Source organism: Pomacea canaliculata, linkage group LG11, assembly GCF_003073045.1.
Source record: "Pomacea canaliculata isolate SZHN2017 linkage group LG11, ASM307304v1, whole genome shotgun sequence".
Classification (NCBI taxonomy): domain Eukaryota; kingdom Metazoa; phylum Mollusca; class Gastropoda; order Architaenioglossa; family Ampullariidae; genus Pomacea; species Pomacea canaliculata.
In genome coordinates, this window is record NC_037600.1 from 4,956,993 (window position 1) to 4,980,454 (window position 23,462).

General features: G+C 38.4%; 2 protein-coding genes across 3 annotated transcripts in view; one reads left to right on the forward strand and one right to left on the reverse strand.

Annotated features, from left to right (window-relative positions):
- Positions 1-14,283, forward strand: LOC112575355 (protein GPR107-like). 2 transcript variants are annotated; one of them, XM_025257135.1, is made up of 17 exons: positions 1-155; positions 929-1,057; positions 1,264-1,317; positions 2,012-2,115; positions 2,605-2,767; positions 3,441-3,683; positions 4,108-4,212; positions 5,410-5,543; positions 5,798-5,873; positions 6,226-6,299; positions 6,976-7,093; positions 7,711-7,841; positions 8,039-8,132; positions 8,996-9,043; positions 9,358-9,521; positions 9,869-9,938; positions 13,639-14,283. In XM_025257135.1, the coding sequence occupies exons 1-17, from the start codon at positions 45-47 to the stop codon at positions 13,687-13,689; spliced, it is 1,869 nt and encodes a 622-aa protein (XP_025112920.1). In that variant the 5' UTR covers positions 1-44; the 3' UTR covers positions 13,690-14,283. The 2 variants fall into 2 exon arrangements, with proteins under 2 accessions (XP_025112920.1, XP_025112921.1); XM_025257136.1 differs by having other exon boundaries at positions 3,444-3,683.
- A 1,806-nt stretch (positions 14,284-16,089) lies between these two features.
- Positions 16,090-23,462, reverse strand: part of LOC112575253 (neuronal calcium sensor 1-like) — a 52,768-nt gene continuing 45,395 nt past the window's right edge. Inside the window, 5 exon segments of the mRNA XM_025256971.1 lie at positions 16,090-20,203; positions 20,843-20,920; positions 22,779-22,867; positions 23,245-23,269; positions 23,271-23,324. Coding sequence (XP_025112756.1) covers positions 20,105-20,203; positions 20,843-20,920; positions 22,779-22,867; positions 23,245-23,269; positions 23,271-23,324 — 345 coding nt within the window. The 3' untranslated portion in view covers positions 16,090-20,104.

A 23,462-nucleotide genomic window follows, 5' to 3' on the forward strand; every position in this document is an offset into this window, starting at 1 on the left:
CTCTTTAACATAGCACCTTCACTTCAACGTCATTTAGGTCAGATATGGAGCCTCCAGCAATGGGGACTAAACGAAACAAGAAGTTATTTCAAATTCTATTGCTTTCCGTATTGTTGGCTGGCATACGTGCACGGAGTCATAAACTAAAACTTGAGGTAAGACTGATAAAATTTAAGTGACGGAATGAGATCGACCACATCAAATCGCATCAAACATTTTTCGAAGGCGTTAACCGTATTGCACTTATAGCAGTATTTGTAATATTTTCTAGGCAGCAGACCAAGTTTTGTACACTAAATCAATCAGAAAACCATTGACCCTTTAGATGTTAGTGGCAGCAATTTCGAGTTTTGACCAAATGTGTTCCACTGCTCATTTAGCCATCTCGATAAAATTGCCAGAAAATATTCCGACGGTGTCACACTGGATAAATTAATTCGAAGCCCGTAGGGCATCATAGACTTTTTCTTTGTTTTCTGATGATGTGTAGTACTTTGTGTACAATAATATGTTATATATTGTTCATTCTATATATTAATAACCATACAATAAAAAACAGTGGAGATTTTTTAATAGATTCGAATTAAAAATGTTCTTTTTATCGTGTATGCTTACACAGTTTAAAGAAACTGAAATGAAAAAAGATTACATCTCTGTGGTGTATAAATGGAAACATATATGAATTGTGCCTGGCTTTCATAATCATAATACTAATATTGTGAATAATAATATTAATAATAAGGTTTACAAGTAAATCGAGTTGGATCTAGATATATACTTAACAGTTGTAGCCTATATATAACTGATATGCAATTATCTAAAGAGATCAGGCACAGCACAGGAGGTCGAATAAATAATATGAAAGTGTATAATGTCTATATTATATCAAGTATATTTGTATATTTTGATGTATATTGTTTCATGGCAGGATGATGATCGAAAGCAGATTATTGTCAGTACTTTCGGCTTCCTGACTGGAGGAACCCTTGCAGTTAACCTTACCCACTTCACCTTCAAGCCTAGAGGACCCCTTGCTAACAAGGCACCTAATGAGACCGTAAATCTATAAAAATTTCTTTTTATTTGTCTTCTATCCTTAAGCACAATTATCATTCAGCCTGTTATGCATATATATTTATCTGTTAATTTTTTTTAACTCTTTAATAATAATATAAAAGCTGTCATGGGTGTTTTCTTCAGTAGCTCAAAACTTAATGGGATTTTTGTCTTACTAAATATTTTTGAATGGATTTTGCTCCTCAGATGTTTGGGTTTACACTTGACAAGAGCAAAAGCAAGGAGCTGTCATCATTTATGGTAAGCAAATACTTGTTGCTACAGGTGGGCTTTAGGGTGTATGTGGATTATTTATTGTATGTGCTTTATTTTATATATATATATATCTGTTTATTGCTCTTTGCTTATGACATTTGCTCTTTCTTTTTCTGCTAGTGGTGTAAATACTATCTTTCTAGTGTGTGTATTCTTGTGTGTTTGTCTAACATAAGGGGGTTAAAAAAAAAAAGACAAATTCATTTATTTTTCAAATGACATTGCACAATGGCTGCCATTTGATAAATATTATTTACAATCATTCACTTTGCGATTTTTATGTATACCCAAGAAATTACTCCTTCTACATACATGTGCATACTTTCTCTTTCTCATATACTTTACACTACAGAGAGAGAGAGACTGTGTGTGGTGAGAGAGAGATTTGGTGTATGGATAATTGTTTAATCTTATAAAAAGGGAATGTTAGGTTAGGTCGAGTGCAGTTAGCCTGGCTTTAGCTGGGATACTGCATTAAGTTATTGTTCATACTATTCTTATTATTTTAACTGTAGAAATTCTACTAGAGTATGTGTGCTTGAGAGAAAGAGGGGGGAAAGGGTTTCAAAGATATTGGATGAATATAAAACAAGAAAAAAAACTTTATTTAAAAAGCAATAAAAAAGGTATTTTGAGATTACTGTTGATTTGTATATGCAAAGCATTGAATCTTTCTTAGGAAAAAATGCAGGGGTCCTGTCCTGTGGATGAGCTTGCAAAGGAAAAGGAACAAACCAATGATGTTCAGACTGTTATGTTTCAGCTCAATCTGAATCAAAAGAAGTAAGTTATTTTTTGTGGGGCGTATTGAGGCTGTCTTTGATAGTGGGTAAAGTGTTATATCAATCAACTTTATTTATATATATTTTTTTTTCCTGTGCATTGTGTAGGCATGTCTCCGTATATTCATGTACCTGCCCTACACTTGCACTTGTGTGCATGTAAGGTGCTTTGAGTCTGGCTGATGCTCGAAAAAGGCACTATATAAATGTGATGATGATGATGATATTATGATGATATTATGATGATGATGATAATTATTATTTGTAAATGTAACATTCTGGACATGCTCATTTATATCAACTTCATAGGCAAAAAAAAAAATTAATACTTGTGTGCAACCCTTAAATAAATAATTTAAAAATAAAACAATATACTTACGATATACTTTGCCTGCCTAGTTTATGCATTAAGAACTGAAGAAAAGGTCCACTTTGTCTGCTTTGCAACAGTTCTGTGAAGTTCAAGTAGCCTTGTGTTTATGAATTTCAGGCTGTTTATAATAAGGAAGGGCAAGGAGATGAACAATTTGGTCATTTCTCCTCTTGCACCTAAAACATTCCATGAAAAGCACTCGCTGAACAGACGAGCAGTGGGTGCTGAGCCGCATTTGTCTGAGCTTAGTGATGATTTTTTATTCAAGATCCATCATGTGGTAAGTGTTGAGACACTCTTACTCACGGATTTGTAATTTTTTAATTATTTGTCTTAATTGTCACTCTCATCCTTCATTCATCGATGGTGATTTTCTTCATGGAAGCTGAAATAAAGTCATAGTGAATTTGCTGTTTGGTAAAAGTTTAATGAGAGTATCTGAAAACCATTAGCATGTGAAATTAAGTCCCAGGGATTAACTTTCTTTGCTTGTGTGTTAAAAGACCAAATGTTTTGTGTTGGTACAACTATTTCGTCATACATTTTGTCACAGTTGCATGCATTTTGTAGTTGATCATCCATCTCTTTTTATGTCATGTACCCTTCTATACTTTTTCATGCAGTTTTCCTTATTTTTATTATACCTTTTTGTGTATCATGATATATCTTTCCCCTTCAGCATAAGTGCAGACAACTAGCATCATCACCAGTTTGTTTTCTGCAAGCTGGTTTATTTGACAGTGTTAAACAAGAATGCGCTCATTGATATATTAGTAAATATGAAAGAAAACAAGTAAAACATGCCATATGTGAAAGAGGAGTGAAAGAACAGATAGGAATACAAATCTGTCAGCACACCCTATTAAAAAAATATTGACTTGTTTTAAAGTGAGTTTACAATCATCATTAAGTGAATTCTTCTCCATGTGCTAATAAAACCCCAAACAAACAAGAAGAGAGTCCAGCGGGATGCAGCTCCCACACTTGCACCAAGCCTGACCACAGTACCAGGAACCACTATGGCTGAGACGCAGGCATTAAACCAGTCTGGCAGCAGCCTGGACACAGCTGATGAAAATGCAGATGCATCTAAGAAGCAGAGCAGTGGCACAAGTTCTGACCAATCAGAGGCACTGATCAATGAACTGGACATCATGGTGGAAAACGTGGACAATGTACAAGTCTTCTCAGTTTATGTGAGTTTGTCAGGTCATCTCATGGATGCTTTGAAAGGATGCCTTTTTGGTGCACTGTTTATGATTTCTTGGGGGTAACTTGTGTTTTCAAGGTTAAGAGAAATGTTAGATCTAATAGAAATGATAAGAGAACACAAAAGCAATAACAGAAAATATGAAACAGAATGTTTAAATAGCAAACATTGCCCCTAATCAGCTTGAAAAGAGGCCTGTCCTCTGTTACTATTTCTTGCAAATTACATCATTTAAATTTGTAAGAAATTATCTTTCAATTGTTGTATTAGTTATGGTTGCCTTTATTGTGGTTTATAAATGTACTTTCACATCACCACTAGTGATCTAAAGTTAAAGTGTCTGTTTTTTTTCTCATGTAATGAATGAGCTGAATGGCTCCTGGTATTTGATGTTTTCTTTTTTTTTCCAGTTCCTTGTATGGATTCAGAATCCTAATGAAGAAGGCCTCTACAATCTGTATTTTCACAACTGTCTGAATTATAAAGATGGCAATCATGCTTTTGTGAACTTGTCAGTGAGTAATGTCTATGATGACTATCAGCTGTCAAACTTTTGTTAACATTGATGCCATTGATAATTGTCAGCTGTAATACTATTGTGGACTTGTCAGGAAGTCATGGCAGTAATAATTGGCAATTGCCATGACTCTTTACCCCCTCAGATCTGTTAGATATACTTGGATACATAAGGTTTTCATAGATTTTCCCTAGTTTAGCTTGACATTATTGATGCTCTTATTGGGCACAGAGGCTGTTAAAAATGTAGGTAGGAAGGGTTGATTTATTTAGAATGGTGTTAGGTGAAGGATAGAATTTTGTTTTGGTGAGATTATGTTTTTCATAAGATAGCTATTGGGATAGTGGACAGCTAGGAGGTTAGAGCACTGGCTTCCAAACTAAGAGGTGCACTGGTTTGATATCCATTGGGCGCAGTTCACTTCCCCCAGTCGATGTTTCTAACGTCTAACTCCCTAATGACCTGAAAAAGGTCACGGGATGACTTTAACCATTATTTCTTCCAGGTCTTGTAGAATCTAATGCCTGTTGCATGACTGTTCTTTCTTTCTTTGGCATTTCTTATTAATTTTTTGATACAGTCAAATCTCGCTACTATGCCACTATTAAGTGGTTGTTATAAGGCACGAGTTGTGAAATTCCGTGCAGTGCTCAATTATTACATGTATATGGTAGTGTGGGACATGGCAGTTAGGTGGGATGGAACATAGCATGCACACAGGGAGGGTGGAGGCTGGCGATGGGAGGTGGTCGCCTGCCGGGTGACAGCCACGTGACAGATGGAGAGCGGGAGGGAGTCGACTAGCGACAGGATGCAGGTGCACGGATGTGGTTGGGAGGGGTGGAGGATGAAGAGGTGAGGGGGAGAATGAGAGGAGACAGCTAGCGCCAGCAGACGATTCTTGAGAGCTTTGGACTGACGGGTAATTTGAGCAAATAAAGCCGTTTTTACGAACCCTCGGTATTATGCCACTCTCACTACTATGCCACTTTTGCTCGGTCCCGGTAGGTGGCATAGTAGCGAGATTTGACTGTAATTGAGAATTGTGAAAAAAATGAACTGTGCCTTGGTTCTTAACTAATGAAACAAAGCAGTGGTGACTTAAAGCATTAAGTCTGAGGCTGTTGTGAGTTGTATACTAGGTTTCAAATGATGATTCCATGAAAACAATAGCAGCATTGTCTTGTGCCTGCAGGTGGAGATTATAGAGGAAAACAATGGAAACTTCTTGACTGCAGGTGAAATGCCTGTGCCTGCATTGTACTTCACGTTCAGCGTGGTTTTCTTTATTATGGGGGTAGCATGGTTCTCGGTGCTTCGCCGGTCAAAGTGAGTACATTGCTTAGTGCATATGATGGTTTGCTACGAAAGCTACTCCAAGCCCATCCTGTTAACAGTTCAATTGAAATCTGCCACCAGTTATAATGAAAACTCAAGTCTTTTTCTATGCAGGTGATAACAATATCTAGTTGTTGAAGATCTCCAGTATTCTTCAGAAAATGATTTTGGGGGGGAATTGGGTGGTACTATAGGGAGTGTTGTAAAATCACAGAGTTCAAGTAGTGTGCACGTTTGCTTTTCAGGGAAGGTGTGTACAAGATCCATTATCTCATGCTGGTTGTTGTGGCTGTCAAGAGCCAGGCAAACCTGTTCCATGGGGTAGGTCTAGTTCTTGTGTTCATTTTTATTCATGAGGAAACTCTTATGTCTACGAAATTTTATTGGTGGGTTAAACCTTAGCAAATACCATAGTGTAGCCATGGGATTAGTTAAATCTATATGGTGCAAATATGCTAGGAACAATAGTTTATAAAAAGCACTAGTTTTGACCCTTTTAGAATTCTAAAAAAATTTCACACATAATTTGTGAAAATACTTTTGTCAGCAGCTAATTGCCAGCATACAAACAGCTATATATTATTTTTGACTTTGTACAGATTATATTGCTAAATGGCTGTATTCATAAGCTAAATGTTGGGGGATGTTCCTGAAATCCTTGATTTCTGTGCAGGTGAATATGTATTTCATTCAGAAGACAGGTATTCATGAAGATGCATGGGCTATTCTTTGGTATATTGTCTACTTGTGAGTGTCTACAAAGGTTTTCTGCCTGCATTCGATATTTATAAATTCACATATAAGAGTTTTAACCCTCTTCTTTCATAAATTTGATTAAGAAGCATAGTGGCTTTGCTTTAGCATGTTGGCTGTAGTTATGTACTAGTGATCTGCATGTTATTTATAGAAAGCAAATAGCCTAGTGGTTAGATCAGTGGTTTCTTAACTTGAAAGCATTCATCCTAGCCATTTCAGTACAAATTGTTGGCGTTTCTGTCTTTTGATCTATTGAGCACATTTTTTTACCCATTTCCATTTTCACTGGCTTAAATTAAAAAAGTGACTTTTCAGCTAGTCTTAGCCTGTCAAGATATGATCTTTTACTTCAACTGTTTACTACTTGATAAGATTATAGCTGAGTTGTTTATGTTATCTATGCATCAGAAACAAATGTTTTGATCTAGACTGAAGTAGCTTTATGTAAAAATGAAGGAATGGAATGGGTCTGTTCCCAAAGATAAAAGTTAAATAACAATCTTTTCCTTTGACTATGGAGTACATGTCAAAATGTAAAGGTCACAATTTAGCACGAATCACTTGGCTTTTTACTGTTATGATGCATTTTGTCAGACCATCTAAAATTAGTTGTCAGAGAACAAGGATGGTGTTAATGGGAATAATTTTTTTACATTTTTCTTTGCAGGACTCGTGGAGTTCTAATGTTTGTGACTGTACTGCTAATTGGAGCAGGATGGGCATTTATCAAGCATGTGCTGACAGACCATGAAAAGAAGCTGTTCATCATCTTTATACCTCTGCAGGTAAGGCTTTGTAGGCCTAGATGGGCTAAGGGACAGACCACTTGAGGGTTGTTGGAGCTCATCTGTCAGCTTAGCCTAAAGGGAAGCTTGTCTTGCAAATGTCAAGAAGGAATTTACTTTGGTTTTTCAGCCCTAATTGTATTCCTTTCGTCATTTAACCTTTTCTTGCTTATATAGTCTTCTCAGTCTGTTATAAGTGTTCTAAGCATAGGTCTTCTGAATGTATTAAAAACCCTTACAGTACATTGACATATATTTGAAAATGATGCTATATCTTTTTTACTATCTTTAATGGATTAAAAATGCAACTTTTAATAAATTAAAAAACATAACTCAATGTAATGATAATGATTGATTGATGTACTGATGGACTGTAGGATCTGTGTTTTGCATATGTCAACTAGCCATGTGGGAGGATAGACTATATAGACAAAATGCTAATCAGCTTCTGTCTTGATTTACGGACATGTCAAAACCTGAAACCATTGAAAGTTTATCTGCTACCAGGCTTGTGGTGTTGGGAGTTTTGAAAACATTTATTTTTTTTTCTACAGAAATATTTATCATGGGGAAAGTGTTTGATATTCATTGCAGAAGTTCTTGAATGTTATGAACAGATCTTGGACAGTGTTGCCTGGGTTATAGTGGAGGAGAGTGAGGAGGGAAACCAGTCCTACACCACCTGGAAGGAGATCTTCATCCTCGTGGATTTGCTCTGCTGTGGTGCCATCCTCTTTCCTGTTGTATGGTAAGCATCCTGTCTTTGAGTCTGAGTGTTCTTAGTGTGTTTCTTGATCTTACACATTTTAACGTTGTGATCTTTCTAAGAGTAGTATTGGAAGAATCGTGTATGAGAGTGATGTTTTCTTAGTATTTCTCTCTTATTTACACCTGCCTGCATTTAGTTGGCTTTATAGGTTTCATAATATTTCATTTATGTCTCAGGTCAATCCGCCATTTGCAGGAAGCTTCAAATACAGATGGAAAGGCTGCAATTAATCTGCAGAAGCTCAAGCTTTTCCGGCATTTTTATATTATGGTAATAATATTGTTTCTGATGCTTGAATTCGTGGTTCTGTTTAGAATAAATTCTCTGGGACCAGGGTACTAGACTACAGGGTGACTGTCCCCAACCCAGTGGATCACAGGTGGTGGACAGTGAATAACCTTTAGATATAGAGGCTAGCTGCGATATAAGCTAGGCCATCCTGTATCCTGAACTAGCTGGTGGGTAGGTAGCAAAACAAGGGGGAGGTAATTTCTTATGCGACGGAGAGTTCCATCGTAAGTGCTGCGATAATGATTTCTATCCACAAGAAAGGAAGAGACAAGAAAAAGGCTAGACAGAATCTCTCCTTTATGTGTAAACCCACAAGGGGAGAAAATTAGCAAAGACTGAAGTGAGGAAGTATTTGACTACTACTTGACTATAGGTCAACAGCTAGGTCCATTTCAGCCAAGTCACAACTAATTGTACAAGTTCAGACACTCAGGCAGGCAGCAAGGGCAGTCCAGTTGCACAGCCTTGAGGCCAAATACCTTCAGCATCTGTAACAGTGACAAGATTTTGATGACTTGCTGCAGAGCTGTTAATTTGATAATGAATTCTATTGATGGCGTTACTTCGTAAGATACATTAAAGTCACAAAACATTACACCATGAAAGTAATTGTTTCTTTGCATTAACTCTAATGTTACCATAAAATTCATAACTTTATTTTTTCCTTTGCAGGCTTTGTTATTTGCTTCATATTTCATTTATTATGATATTTTTATTGTATTTATATTTTTGTTCTATTGAAAAACTTTAATGCTCTGTTAAATAAAGCTTTGCATTGTGTATAATGTTTAGCTTAGTTTATATTTTAAAAAATTTTTTTTTAACTTCCATTTTTTTTGCAGGTGGTGTGTTATATTTACTTCACCAGGATAATAGTGTATTTGCTTAAGGTTTGTATTATTTACAGTTTTAGTTTTGAGCTACAACGCCATGTTACGTATATATAAGTTTGTTAATATTCTATATACGTAGTTCATACTTCATAGTCAAAGAAAAGGATCATGTTATTTAACTTTTATCTTTCCATTTAACTTGTATTTTGTGAATTTTCAACATTCATTTTGATTGTTGTTTATTTATTAGTTATTTGTGTCCTGCACATATTTCACTAGCCTTTGTTCTGAGGTGTTAGACTAGTTTTGTTATGTAGGCTACATGCATGATGCATCACTTTTTTCTGAGAAGGAATGATTTTGATATTTAGATCACACTGCCTTTCAAGTTTGAGTGGCTGACAGACCTGTTCTCAGAGCTGGCTATGCTTATCTTCTTCGTCGTGACAGCCATGAAATTCCGGCCTGCTTCTGACAATCCATATCTTCAGGTCCCTGTAGAGAGTGATGATGAGGAAATTGAAATGGAAGAAGTGTAAGTGCATTATCTATTTTGGTTAGAATTACATAATTTAGCATTTCAGATAATACAGATTTCACTAAATTGATGATTGTCACGGGTCAAATGAATTTGTTTGGATCAAGTCTGTCAATTTTCTGGTCAACTTGAATATCTTATATATTACTTATTTAATACGGGTGTATCAATGCAATTGAGCTGTAGCTATAAAGACATTTGCATTCATGGTGCAATCCGTATAGGAAGAGTTAAATTGATCATGACTGTGCTGAAATAGGGATAAGATCTTTCATTTGCTTACATCCATCATTTGTGATGCTGACAGAGTTGAAACTTTTCACTTTGCTTTCTTCTGTCAACAGGCTGACCAAAACTGGAGCCACAGACTCTGTTGTCAAAGTGAACCAGAAGACCCAAGGTTCCAATAACCAGGTCAAACAAAGGGAGAGCAGTCATGAGTTTGATTGAATAGTGTAAAGTGTAAACAGCAGTGAATCCTCTTTAGTATTCACCTTAGATCTGAATGATGTTTGAAAGACTCCAGTTGTGTCCATGTCCTCCAGCTTTGCTTTTTTTTTTTAATTTTCTTTTCTTTTTCGGTCCCCTTAGCCCTGTGCCCCAAGATAAATGAGTGAGGGAAGTGAAATGAAGTAAGATGGAAAGAGAGGGTGCTCACAGGCCCCATTTAGGGCTATAATTGCTGATTTTAAATCTATATGTTGCCTTGAAGCTAAAGAGAAATGTCAGAGACGTTGAAATTTGTCTGTATGTGTTTTCAATAATATTTAATTTTTGTGGAGGTTTTCTCCTTATTGTTATTCTGTTGTGTTAACTTCTTTCCTTTTTTCTTTGATTGGAAAAGAGAAGTGGAAGCAGGTGAGGGGAGATGTATTGCCTGTATATGTCAGGTTAAGGTTCAAGTTTATCATTGTAGTGCTATTTGTAAATTATATCTTCATTTTTGTTTTGAACATAAACCCCAACTAAGTGTGTAAGTCAAAATCTAGCTGCAACAAATAGTCATTGTGCTCACAAGTGAGGATCTTAGAAATCAGTAAGTCTCAACCTCTTGCGTGCATTTTGGGCTTTAGTGGGAGAATTGCTTCCGCGTGCAAATGCCACAGCCTGCTACCTCTTCTTCTTCTTTTTTTTTTTTGTTTGATGAATTTTTATGCTATATTAAATGAGCTGAACAAAGTGAACTGAGAGCTGTTAGCAACTGTCATGTCTCCCTTGTGTCAGATTGCTTTTGTATTAGAAAAAGTTGAAATCCAATTTCAAACAAAAAAGTTCTTGCTGCTTAGAGGGGACATGTATATCTGATATAAAGTGGTTTGTAATATAACTTTGTTCTGTCTCTGGTCGCCATGCTACCTATTTTTCATGCATGTAAATTTGTCTTTACTCAAATGTTGTTCACTTTTTCCTTTCCTTCATCCATGCAACATCCATATCATGTCTTCCTATTTCTACTCTTGCTCTTCTTTAATATGTCTTTTCAATTCTTCGTGAATGCACTGTGTTGTCCCCCACCCTCAACCATCCCATCCCAAATATCTATGAAAATATGAAAATTATGGTAGCTTTGCCAGGATTTGGGATCTTGTAATCACTAGAAGGGTATAAACAGTTTCTGCACTCAAGAACAATCACTTGAGTACCCTCTGTGCCCTGTCAGCTCTTGTCTGCCACTAAACACTGCTGTGGTGTGATTCTCCCTCACTTGCCATCTTGATGACTGCTGCTTTCTTGTTTTTGGAACTTTACTCTCCAACGATGTTACTTCTGCTGTTGATGTGCATTCTAGATCAAAATTGGTTCCTGCCGGTGGTGTTGTAAAATGTTTGCTGGGTGGCTTAGCTGTGTGATTGACAGGGGAAGAGTGCAGGTGAGCAAGTGGGTGTAGTTACTGGCATAAATGGTGAAGTTGGACTAAGACAAAAATGCAGAGCAAATCAGAGCTGTAAACTGAAATTTTATGTAATGGGATTTGTGTATATGCATAGGGTTGCTGATACAGAAGAGGGAAATTACAGTTGTGTGATGAATTAGCATACAACTGAAAGGATATGTGCTTATTGCCTAATGTTACTTTTCTGTGTCTGAAATATATATTGTGACTTTCATGTTACTGACAAAATATATAATCAATTTTGAATGAAGAGGCTACTTAGTATTATTTTTACTAAATCACTCATTAGTATTATGATTTATTATTATTTATTATTACTATTAAAGTACAGCCAGCAGTATAATGTAATAAAAGCTATACATTTACATGCATGTTTCTTTTTTTCTGACTTAACAAAGATGTTTTTCAATAGTGTTTGAGCTATCTATCATAATTTTTGTTTCTTTGTAGGAATACTTTATTTATATAGTATTTTCTTGTGACAGGACCAGATGTAGTTTTCACTGTACATATTGCATTTCCACTGGGATACTCAAATGACCTAATCACTGCTAGTGTGTTTGAATGTGAAATTGAAAAACATAGGGAACGTGTTTCCTTAAATGTGTCATGTTTTATGTTTATCATATTCTTTAAAACCTTGTATTCTTTGTTTTATTTTAAACTATTTCTTCATTATTTGTACATTTGCTAGAGCATTTTTAGATTGAAAGGAAAGTGGTTTCATCTTGTGTTAATTTTGCACTCCATGCATGGTAAAGGTCTCAACCTGGGAGGAAACTATAGATTTCTCAAAGAATGCATTCACAAACACGTGTCACATGCAGGGAAAGAGAGGGAGAGTTTGACCCAAGATGAGTTAAGCTCAAGACCTTGTGATCGTCACTGTTGTGGTGGCAAACCCCGTGTTACCGGGCTGTTCTGCACCACAGTGGGTAGGGATCGAGTCTACACGTTTACTTTTTGAGGTGCTAATCAAATCGTCAACAAGTATTTTACTGCAGAGTATGATATTGTGTGTAGTGCAAAGGTCTAGCTGGTCAGCACTCATCTAGTTATTCATCTGCTGCCAGTCTCGGCATTCCCTATTCAGTGTCTTTCATGTGCCGTCGTTTTTTCGTCAGACTTTACCCCTCGCAGAGCCTCATGTAAGGTAGATAACTTCTTCATGTAATGCGTTCCTCACAGGGATTATTTCCCGTTCGAATGAAGATGCCCTTAGGGTGTGACATGGGCTGAGAACCTGGTGTCGACTCACAGCAACGCTTCCCCTTCCCCTTCTCGACGGTTGAAACCTGTTCTTTTTCAATGAGGACTAGGGTATCCGTGTTTAGTTAACTGTTTGAGCCATTTGTACATATCCTTTATATCTTGGATTGAGGGGTTGACATTCTTTACTATCATTCGCATGTGGCAGTGCTTAAAAATCTGTCGTGTACATTAATCTTGTGTGCAAGAGATTGAGAGACAGTGTATGTGAGAGTGTGGGCGTGTGCACGCACATGTGTTGAAAAGCTGTTCTTCTGTTTTGGTTTGAAATACCTTGCCTATCCATTAAGTATAATAACAAGAAAATGGAGTGTGAGTCTACATTACACGCCGGTTAGTCGCCCGGTAAACAATTACAACCTGCAGGCTGGCAGCGTGTGTGCTCGCTTTGATGTTCAGTTCTGCAGAAAACGTTGACTGTAGGTAGTTGCTCTTGAGACATTTGTCGTTACAGAGGTTATGGTCAGTCAAAGACAATACAGGCTGTTCTTCATCGTACAAATATGGACAGACGTTTGGCAGAATTGGTATGTAACCGTCGCGTACAAATATCACCGAACTTCACCAAACGCTTCTTTTTGTCCGGTTGAGAATTGGCTCGACGGTTAGCTCCAGTAACCAACACAGTGAGGGTTGTTGTCCTGGATTGAGCTCTCGTCTCGGGAACGCTGTTCTTTCTCTGCATGTGGCATCTGTTTACAGCGCTTGCTGCCTTGCTCTGATTCAGCCTTAGTTGCTGACTTGGCGTAAAAGACTAATTCCCCACTTCCCCTCCAGTTAAGAACTATCTGTAGGCATACAGCCCCGATCTTGAGCTTGACACTCCACAGGTAATGAGAGCGAGTTCATTCAGGTTAGCAAGCTCTTCTTCCGGTGGCCATAGTCGCTCGCCTGTTACAGCCCGGAAGTGGTTTTTCATAATAATTCTTACCTTTTTTTCTGTTCATAAAGCTACTGGTAAAAGTACACATTGCCGAAACGCCTGAAATGGAGGTATTATGAATGGAAAAGCAAGAAGCGATTGCTAATGCAAGACCGCATCACGTGAAGCCAGGTGACGTCTGGGAATTGATGTGCGCACATTAGAACATGGCAGACTTGCAGAGTGTCTTTAGCATCATCTAGGTTCAGTAGGACAGCCATTTCTGTACATTGTACTTAATTTAATGAAGTCTTTGCCATTTCTGCGGCTTTTGATGACTAGTTATCACAAAAGAAACATGTCGGTGGAAAGAACTCAATGTGTGTATTAATGATGTGCATGCAGGCTTGTAAAGAGAGTGTGCTATTTTGTTGACAATTTTAATTGACTTTTTGTGCGTATAAGATATTCTGGGTGGAGGGGTGGGTGACAAGGCAGATTGAGTGGAGAAGTAGTCAGTGACTAAACAGTGCAGTACACCGTGGGATCGTAAATGTGTGAAGTTCTGTACAAAATGATAACATCTTGCTCCAGTACTGTTGCACAAAAGTTCCGAAGGAAGATTGTGTTTCACTGCAGGTCCTTTCAAAAGGGCCTTTCTCCCATCTGGCATTGCGATTGTGTTCCATTATTGTGAATAATAAAGCACGTCCACTTTTTTTCAAACATCAAAAGTGTTTTATTGTTTGGGTATTTCTGTGTATGTTTGATTCAGATCCTTTCAGAAAATAACAGTGACATGTGATGTCTGACATCGTAGGAGTGATCTGCTTGGTTCTGTCAACATTCGGGGCGCTATGGAACGACATCTTCTCTTACCGCCATAGCTTCCTACAAAAATGCGAACCACTTGGACTTACTGTTGTGAATTAGCAAAAAAATTGTTTCCTGGCGCGCGCACACGCATATGCCGACAAACAATCTTTGATCACAGTAAATGTGTCGGAACCACATGGACTCAACTGAGGGGGTTACCCAAAACCAGGTCCGCTGGCAATGTGTTGCAGCCCTATACTCCTCAACTAAATGATACATTATTTGTCTATTTAAATGTTTGTCTCATTAAATCGCTCGCGACTGCAGTGAAATAGGGCTAAAATCTTTCATTTGTTTGCATCTTTTGTGATGCTGAGTGGAAAATTTTTACTGCGCTTCCTTCTGTCAACAGGCTGACTAACACTGGCGCCACAGATACCGTTGTCAAAGTAAACCAGAAGACCGTGGATGCCAACGACTAGGTCAAAGAAAGGGAGAGCAGTCATGACTTTGAATGCTGTGAACAGCAACTTATCTCCTCTTTACTAGTGGACTAACATTGTCAACTGTCAAAGATCTAAGTGATGTCTGAAAGACTGCTTCTGCTCCTGTGTTCTTTTGTTTTGTTTTTCATCTTTCCCCTGACCAATTAGTCTGTTTCAAGAAGAAGTAAGATGGAAAGAAAGAGAAAGTGCTTGCAGGCCCCAACTATGGATGTGATTTCTGATTTTAAACTTATAGGTTGCCTTGAAGCTAAAGAGACATGTCAGAGACGCTGGAATCGGTATGTGTTTTCAATACTATTTAAATTTTGTGGAGGTTGTCTTCTTTATTGTTTTTCTGTCATGTTAACTTGCTAGCTTTCTTCTTTGATTGGAAAAGAGAAGTGGAAGCAGGTGAGGCGAGATGTATTACCTGTGCAGAATGTACTATCGTGCATAGTGCTCAGGTCTAGCTGAAGTAAGCATTCATCTAGTAAGTCTTAGTCAGTTATTCATCTGCTGCCTGTACCGGCATTTTCTTCAGACTTCACTCCTTGAAGAGCCTCGTGTAAGGTAGATAACTACACGCCTTGGCTCCCTGTGTCGCTCTTCACGTCATGCATTCCTCACTGGGATTATTTCCCGTTTGGATGAAGATGCCATTGGAGCGTGACATGGGCTGCTGTCGGCAGACAGCAACGCATCCACTCCCCTTCACACCCACCTTCCAGACGACTCAAACCTGTCTTCCTCGGCAGTGAGGGCAGGAGGGCTGTCCCTGTTTAGTTAAATGTTTGAGCCATTTGTACGTATTGTTTTTCATTATCTTTTATTTATGTGTGAAGTCCTTGCTTTGTACAAAAATGCCGAAGGAAGATCATTTTATGTTTCACATCAGGTGACCCATTCAAAAAGCCCTTTCTCCCATCTTACATTACGTGTGTGTTCCATTATTGTGAATAATAAAAACAGTCCCGTTTAAAAAATACCAAAAGTGTTTTACTGTTTTGGGTTTAGTGTATTTTTGATTAAGCCTCGATCTATCTCATTCGCGTTTGCGATTTGCTTGGTTCTGTTATCTGTTAACGTCCGGGGCGTTATGCGATGACGTCATCTCCTACCTCCATAGCTTCCGACAAAAATGCGGAGAACACGGACTTACTGTTATGAATTGGTGAAAAATAGCTTCCTATCGTGTCTTCATGCGCATCACACTCTCACATACATGCCGACAAACGAACCTTTGGTCACCGTAAATGTTTATTGGCAGCTGAATAAATGAAGCGAAAAATTGGGAACATATCACACTTACATACAGATATGCCATATGGTAACGTTCTTGTGATCGACAAGGATGCAAATCGCACACATGGATGACGAGATGGACACGTGGAACACAAACAAAAAACACCTGTGGACGGCCTGGAAAATAAATCAACTGAGCAGATATTTTTATTTCTTTGTCGACATGCCTGCAAATCAAGAGCGACTCGAGGGAAAAAAAGTCTCTTAACTTCGAATCGCCGAAGCAGCCAAGCAAATTTCCCACCCAACCCCACCACCGCCTAAAGTCTTGGCATTTTGAATGATAAATTTCATGAAACATTTAAAGTGAATTCTGACTCACAGAAATGCCGATTTCAGTAGAACCTGATTGTTTGCTGATGACCAACAGCTGGACTTGCAGTCATTTCAGGGTCGTGCACACTGAACACCACTGACTTAGCTTCTAGTTGCTGAAGAAGTCGTGTTGATACACGTGAAAAGCTCCAGTGAGTTCATTTCTCATCTTGAGTGTAGAGATTTAGTTTTCCTTCTACCAAGATTTCAGCTATTTCGAAAATATTTTACTCAAGTACTGGGGAATGAAATAGATAAATATCTAAGGACTTTGAAATTTTACTTCCATGGGTTCACGATTAACAATCAAAGGCAGAACTTATTTTTGACACACACACAAATGTTGAGTAAGTTCTTTAAAAAAATTATGTTTGTACACTGTGCGAACTTCTATCGGTTGACTCAAGTTTCCCAATAGATGCTCGAGTTCGCTGAGCTTCATCATCAATGCTGACAGGTAATCATCCTCCACAGAGATATATTGTTAAGCAAGCATGCATGATACATCATGTTGGAAAAGAATTGACAGTCCTGGTCGAAGGATTACACTACGAATTCGCATCTTTTTTCATATACAAGTGTGGCTTTCTCAAGAGTGAAGGGGCTGTCCCGGCGCTTTCATTACTGGACAATTTTTATGAACACTCAATCACACCAGGACTAAATGTTTTTTCCCCAGTACGAACAGGTGATGTAATACAAGTGTACAGTCTTTGAGCAGTATAGTCATGTATATGATACACCAAAGGAAGAAGAGCAACCAAACTGAGCAATGAAAGTAAGCTGGTGAATAGTGTTCATCTTGCTCTTATCGGTCTTTTGGTGAAAAATTAAAGGAAATGAAGCAGACAGCTTTGACCCCCACTAAAAGTAAATATGTTTACTCTGTAACGGAAATGAACAAGTTTCTTATTTCATAGCACAATCTGGTTTTCAAGAACGACCTACATAAGGAAGAGAAGGGGATCGGATCCAATAATAGAACAAAATAACTTAAACATACAGCGGATGTAGTGACGGCTTTTTAGTTTTAATTTCAATAATTTAAATTTTAAATTATTTGTGGGCAACTTGCACACATACCTTAGTATCCAGTAAAAATGACTTGCTTATCAACATCTGTAGAGATAACCGCAGTAGAACATTCCGGCAACACGACGAACAATATGATGATTGCTGTGTTCAGCTACGTAACCCATCCTGGGTGCGTCCGGATGCAACTAACAGCGACAGCTTTGAGCATTTGCTTTAAGAAAATGCGTCGTCCAATCAGGGGATCGACACATTTGTGACGTCACGGAAACGAGGTCTTAAACTCTTTCCAAAACCCAAGTGAAAACTGTGATGCTCAAACGCTTGTGGGCAAAAAATAAAATTTTGCTCAGATTTCGGGAATTAATGTCTTTATATAAACTACACTCAGTCATTGGAATATAATTTGCACTCGAGTAAGCCTTTAAGTATAAATAAAAACATCAATGTTGAGGTGTGTCAGAGGAAAGTCTTTGTGCTGTAACTAAGGGTATCTTGTAAAAGCTTTTTAACCCACACGCCTAACGGACCCACATTGTATGGAAATTCGTGATTAAGCAGTATAAATTATATTTTTATGAATGGGGCTGAGGTACGAAGGCTCATGCAAACCACCCTTGTTGATTGAACCAAAACCGACATCAGTCTTTCAAGGGAATGAAGAGGAAGCTACTGTTCATATTGTGAAAAAGTTGATGGATTTTTATCTGCAAGATATATTTGTCAAAAGTCTCTGCAAGCCAATTCCATCAAGTGACAAGCGTAGACAACCAGGAAACAGCCTGCTAAACTAATGCTGGTGGTGAGTTAGGTGGGGTTAGAGAATAATGTAGTTTATAGTCTAGTCCACAATGTTTAGGAACTGAAAAGTCAGCCTTTACAAAGCTTTGGGGATGAAGAAGTGAAGCTAAGATGAACCCAAAATTAATCAAGTTTTCTAGCTTTAAAGATTGACAAAGGGTTGCAAAAGTTCTCCAACCCCATGATTGGCTGCATGTGAGGTCTTAAGCCGGACTTTCAAACATCATTGTTACTTGGTGTGCACGAGTGGTCTTGAAAATGAGTCTCAACTCACCGAGATGAAGTAGCAAGTCGATGTTCAGAGCAAACTTAAGTCAACCCTGCGCTTGACTGACTTATATGCAGGAGCTCACATGCAACCCAAACCTGGAAAAAACGCACTACATCGAGAACAGAAATTAATTTTCTTGTACGGTAAAGTAAACTTGATTTCTGTCGTATTATTGAAGACTATAAAAGGTTTCAAAAAGTTGAATGTCATTTTTTCTTTAAGTATTGGTAGAACCCTGATTTTACTGGTGCACTGCTTTCATCAACGAGCCAATGCTGAACCAAATTAACAATACCGTAAATCTGTTTATTAATATCTACGCGAGATGAAATCATGTGCTCTGCTATTAATCCCGTAAATCTTCTATCAGCTGTCAGAGGAAGGAATAATCCCAGCATTCAAAACCAACGCCGCGCATAATATAATGATAATTGGAAAGTACGAAAATGGGGATTTCTGTTACTAGTCCCATTCAGTCATTTAAAAAAAAAGCAAGGAGGTAAACCTGTTTTATATTTTAATCTCCTTTCTCTAACTTGCTCGTGGTTCCATGTTCACTGAAAGGTTTTATTCAGTTCCCGTAAAAGGAAAATGTTTGTCTAGGGGCACACCCAGGTAAAAAAGATGTCGAATCACATTCTGTAGGATCAATTCTTTGGTTCGGTGTCTATGTGCTTCTTTTGAAAGCAGCAATAAATAGTTGGAAGCTTACTACAAGCGGCAGTGCCCAGTTTTCCAACAGCATTGCCTTTAAACCCCATCAAATTAAATAAAATTAAAGGCTTCAAGCACACATCTACCCAGAAAAGCCGCTAACCTCGCCAGCTCTGAGACTAGTGGTTGTGCGTAACGCGGTGACGTTCCAAAATGTGTTTGTGCGCGGTGCTGTGATGTAACAAGACACGTGTTCACCGGTGTCGGTTCGCACCGAACAGAGGGATGCTACAAGCTACGAACGATGCAGAAGAAGATCAGAAAGGACTGCAGGCTTTTGTCATCAAGAACTTTTTCATCAAACCTTTTTCGCTTGCGCATGTCACTACACACTGTCTTAGTCAAGCCATCAGTCGGTCAGTTCATAGAAGTTCATCGTACATGCTTGCTTTGACATCCGTGGAGGAAAATGTCAGAGACTATGTGATGAGTAACAAAACAAAACAAAAAGATGATGGTATATTACTTATGATCCGTCAGGTTTTTTTAAAAACAAAAATCATGGTTCGAGGCAGTTTGAAGCAAAACATTCCTCACAAACAAGAACATATTTACATGACACTTTAGATGAGTAAAGTATGGAGGTATTTAAAATTAAGAAAGACAATACTGACATTTTTTGTCAGCTGTTATAAGTTTTTACACACAAAGAAAAAAAGAGAGTCTAGAGAAAGAGAGAGAGAGGGATAAGGGCAAGACAGAGACAAACAGACAAACGAATAGAGAGATTGTAATGATTATGCAAAAGAGGAAAGTTCTTGTCGTGCCAGGACCAAAGTCACGCGAGCTTGAGGCTCACTTCCAGTCACGTGACAGTTTTCAGCGGCTGGCGTCGCACAGGGTCAAGGCCTGGATAATGGTGGGGTCCTCTTTGGAACCTTCCAGAAACTCCTCGAATGTCAGCTTGTCATCGCGATTCTGCACGTGACACAGAAAAAGCATGAGCTGTTAGGGTGTGTTACGCAACAGTACACCTCATGCTAGCTTTGAACATTTAAATCACCCGAAGATGAAGTTTTCTGATGAATTACATAATAGTGTACCTCCTGCTAGCTATATGTTGTCATGGAAACCTATTTGCTTATAAAAAATTCGGAGCAGGAATTAAACGAGAGGAAGGTAAGCAAAGAAAAATGCTGAAGCAAACCAGAAATAATGATAATTACAGTTTAAACTTGTCATTTGTTTACACTACATGGTATAATAAATTTATTTTTGAACTAGACGAAGCATCTTTATTGTGTTTTTGTTGACTCGTAGTCAAAAAGCATTTCACTAAAACGAGTTTTGCTTTTGAAAAATTGATTAAACTAAATGTTAATGGGTATTTTATCCGAACAGCAAAAAATATTATACCAAGTCTAAATCTTGCTATAGGAAATGCAAATGCCGCTTAGGTTATTTTACAAATTCATGTGGGTTACCGACACGGGGAAATCTACTTTTGCTTTGTTTTTTAAATTATTTAAAGAATAATTCAAGATGTTTGCACTCAGCTCATTAAATACACCTGTCATACTGGCGAGACCTCTTTGGGTCGCAACAGCAATGCCTCACCTTGTCCATCACAGAGAATATCCTGTTGACTCGTTTTTCAGGTGTGTTTTCTTCCTCTGGCAGGTTCACAGTTTCGCCCTGAGCAAAAGTAACTTTAAATCAGAAAACAAATCTTTTAAATTTGGTAGATCAGTTACCCTTTAAATGTGATTACCTAGTTCTCTCTCCCCGTCAATCTGATGTAGAAACGAGAGAGAGAGAGATGATATACAACAATCAAAGATGAGAAGCGCAGATAGGAAAAAAAATAATAAAAAGATCACATTTTTTTTTGGTTCTTTAAACATAAGTAGTTTCTTGAGAGTTAGTATTCAAAATAGGCTAAGACCATACCTCATACCATAATTTTTTAACCTTGTACTGACTTGACTTATATCTTAAAACAAGGAATTAAGCCAAGTCAAAACATAAAGACAAACTTAATGTAACACATTTTTATAATAAAAAGATTTCTTTGTGAAAGTGTTCAAAATAAATGGCAGTCAGCATTTTTTCAACAAAGGAGACTTCAGTAATGCTTTTCACTTGTAGTAACTAGAACACACAACAAGCACACATTTCCACAAGTACACAGTAGGTGTACATGCTATAAGTCATAATTATTATGATCATTAGTTTAAATTACAATTCTAAATTTAATTTTTATATTTAAAATATTATTTCTTCGAATTTTTGCCGGTTGATTTAGTTTACAGTACTTCCGAGAAGTACCAGATGTGGTAAATGCTGATGATATCATTGCCTGGAAACTCTTAATCGACCTGCTACTGTAAAGTGTCCGAAAATGAATCAGAAGTAGGGTATCACAACAAAACCAGTCACAGCACGCTAAATTATCCTGAAACTTTAAGCTGTAGCAACGTCTGCCCTACGGACTACCAGGGGTCAAAGGCCACGAGTCCGTTGGTGCTGACTCAGGGAAGGGCAAGCAATTAACAGCCTCCGCCCCCCCCCCCCTCAGAACCTCACTTAGCTCCGCAAATAATTTCATAATAATTACTGGCCAGCTCAGCTGGCTGCCGACGCATCTCGCAAGATCATCTTTCGGGCAAAGTACCCGCATCTCCGCGACGAATGAGGGGTGACCACTTTCCGATACGCGCATTACCGTCACGAAGCCTTGATCGTCTGAGGCTGATGCGACGGGCCGACAATTATATCATCGGCTAGTTAGCCGCCACGGGGCGCCACTGGCCCCAGTCCGTTACATTATATCGCCATCTGGCAGCGTGGTGCTGTTGCAGACGATCAATTAAGAGGACATCGCTCTTATCGTCTGCGTCTTTTGACCGCGAGGACACGCACGCGCGTGGGTGTGTGTGGATGGGGTAGAATAAATGGTTGTTGTTGCTGTTGTTGTTGGTGGTGGTGGTGGTGGTGGTGGGGGTGGAGGAGGAGGTGGTGGACAACGCGTGACTTGCATGTCATGATCAAACGGTCATGTTCCCGACGACAGACCCGTTCCCCAAATCATCCACGTTGAGATCTCACGAAATGAGAAGGAAGCTGAAGTCTACGTCACATACACATTCCTCGCGAATATTCCACGTCACGTAAATCCCGCACGATGCTTATTCCCCTTCGCATGTATTCATAGGTCACTAGAAACCAAGTAGTATACAAATTATAGTAGTATACAAAATTATACAAATTATCTGATAACGCAAAGTCCACTGGATGTGAATTATCGATACAGACTTCTCAAACAAATGTACAGAATACCTGGCTTCTACCATCGAGTCTTGAATACATCGAATAATGCAGTAGATGTTACCAGAAGTAATCGACTGTATGTCAGTATGTCACACCCGTTCCCACACACACATATGCTCGCGCACACAAAAACAGCATGGGGAGGTGCTGACAGTTTATGCTGGTTCTATAAAAGTAATTTAATGCATTTAAAGAGAAAATTGTTTAGGTGCTTGGAACTCACCACCATGCGATAGATGGCCTCCACAATGTCCAGCAGTTCTTGCTTTGTGATGAACCCGTCATTGTCGAGGTCGTACAGCTTAAACGCCCCTGTAAATAAAAACATGGACACACACACACAAAGAGGTATGCACGCGCGCGCACACACAACACATATTGGTCAGTGCAAAGTACTTTGTCTCTCTATTTCCGCTGAACTTGTACAAATAGCAGTAGAAAGCTGAACCATTGTGACAACATATTTTTATCCTTTACTTTTATCCCGCTAATTCCTCTTTTTTAATTTTTTGTAAACCCCGACAGTCTTTACACTCATAATCATTCACACACACATACACACACACACAGATCATCCTTGTGTGAATGCAGCCACAAAGAAAGATCAGTAGCAAATGAACTTAGACACACCTGCGAAGTTTGGCTAAGCCAAGCAGATAAATAAACAAGAGGAATTTCCACAGACTCACATTTTAACTTCTCTTCCACGTTTCCCTCGTGACGTCACAGACAACGCCTGCAGAAACTCGTGGAATTCGATAAAGCCATCCTGCACACGACAACAGAAAGAGAACGAACTTGAATTACTGGACTGCTGGCAGACGATATTTTTTCCAGTAAACTACTAAAACGAAGCATGAGACTACAAAGCTTCCGGTTTATTCACATTTAAGATTAACTACTAAAA

Bases quoted from the DNA above. Each gene is read 5' to 3' on its own strand.
- LOC112575355 (XM_025257135.1), top strand. From the start codon at position 45: ATGGAGCCTCCAGCAATGGGGACTAAACGAAACAAGAAGTTATTTCAA. The intron at 5,874-6,225 runs GTAGGTCTAGTT...ATTTCTGTGCAG, and splicing joins AGGCAAACCTGTTCCATGGG to GTGAATATGTATTTCATTCA. The intron at 7,094-7,710 runs GTAAGGCTTTGT...TGTTATGAACAG, and splicing joins TCATCTTTATACCTCTGCAG to ATCTTGGACAGTGTTGCCTG.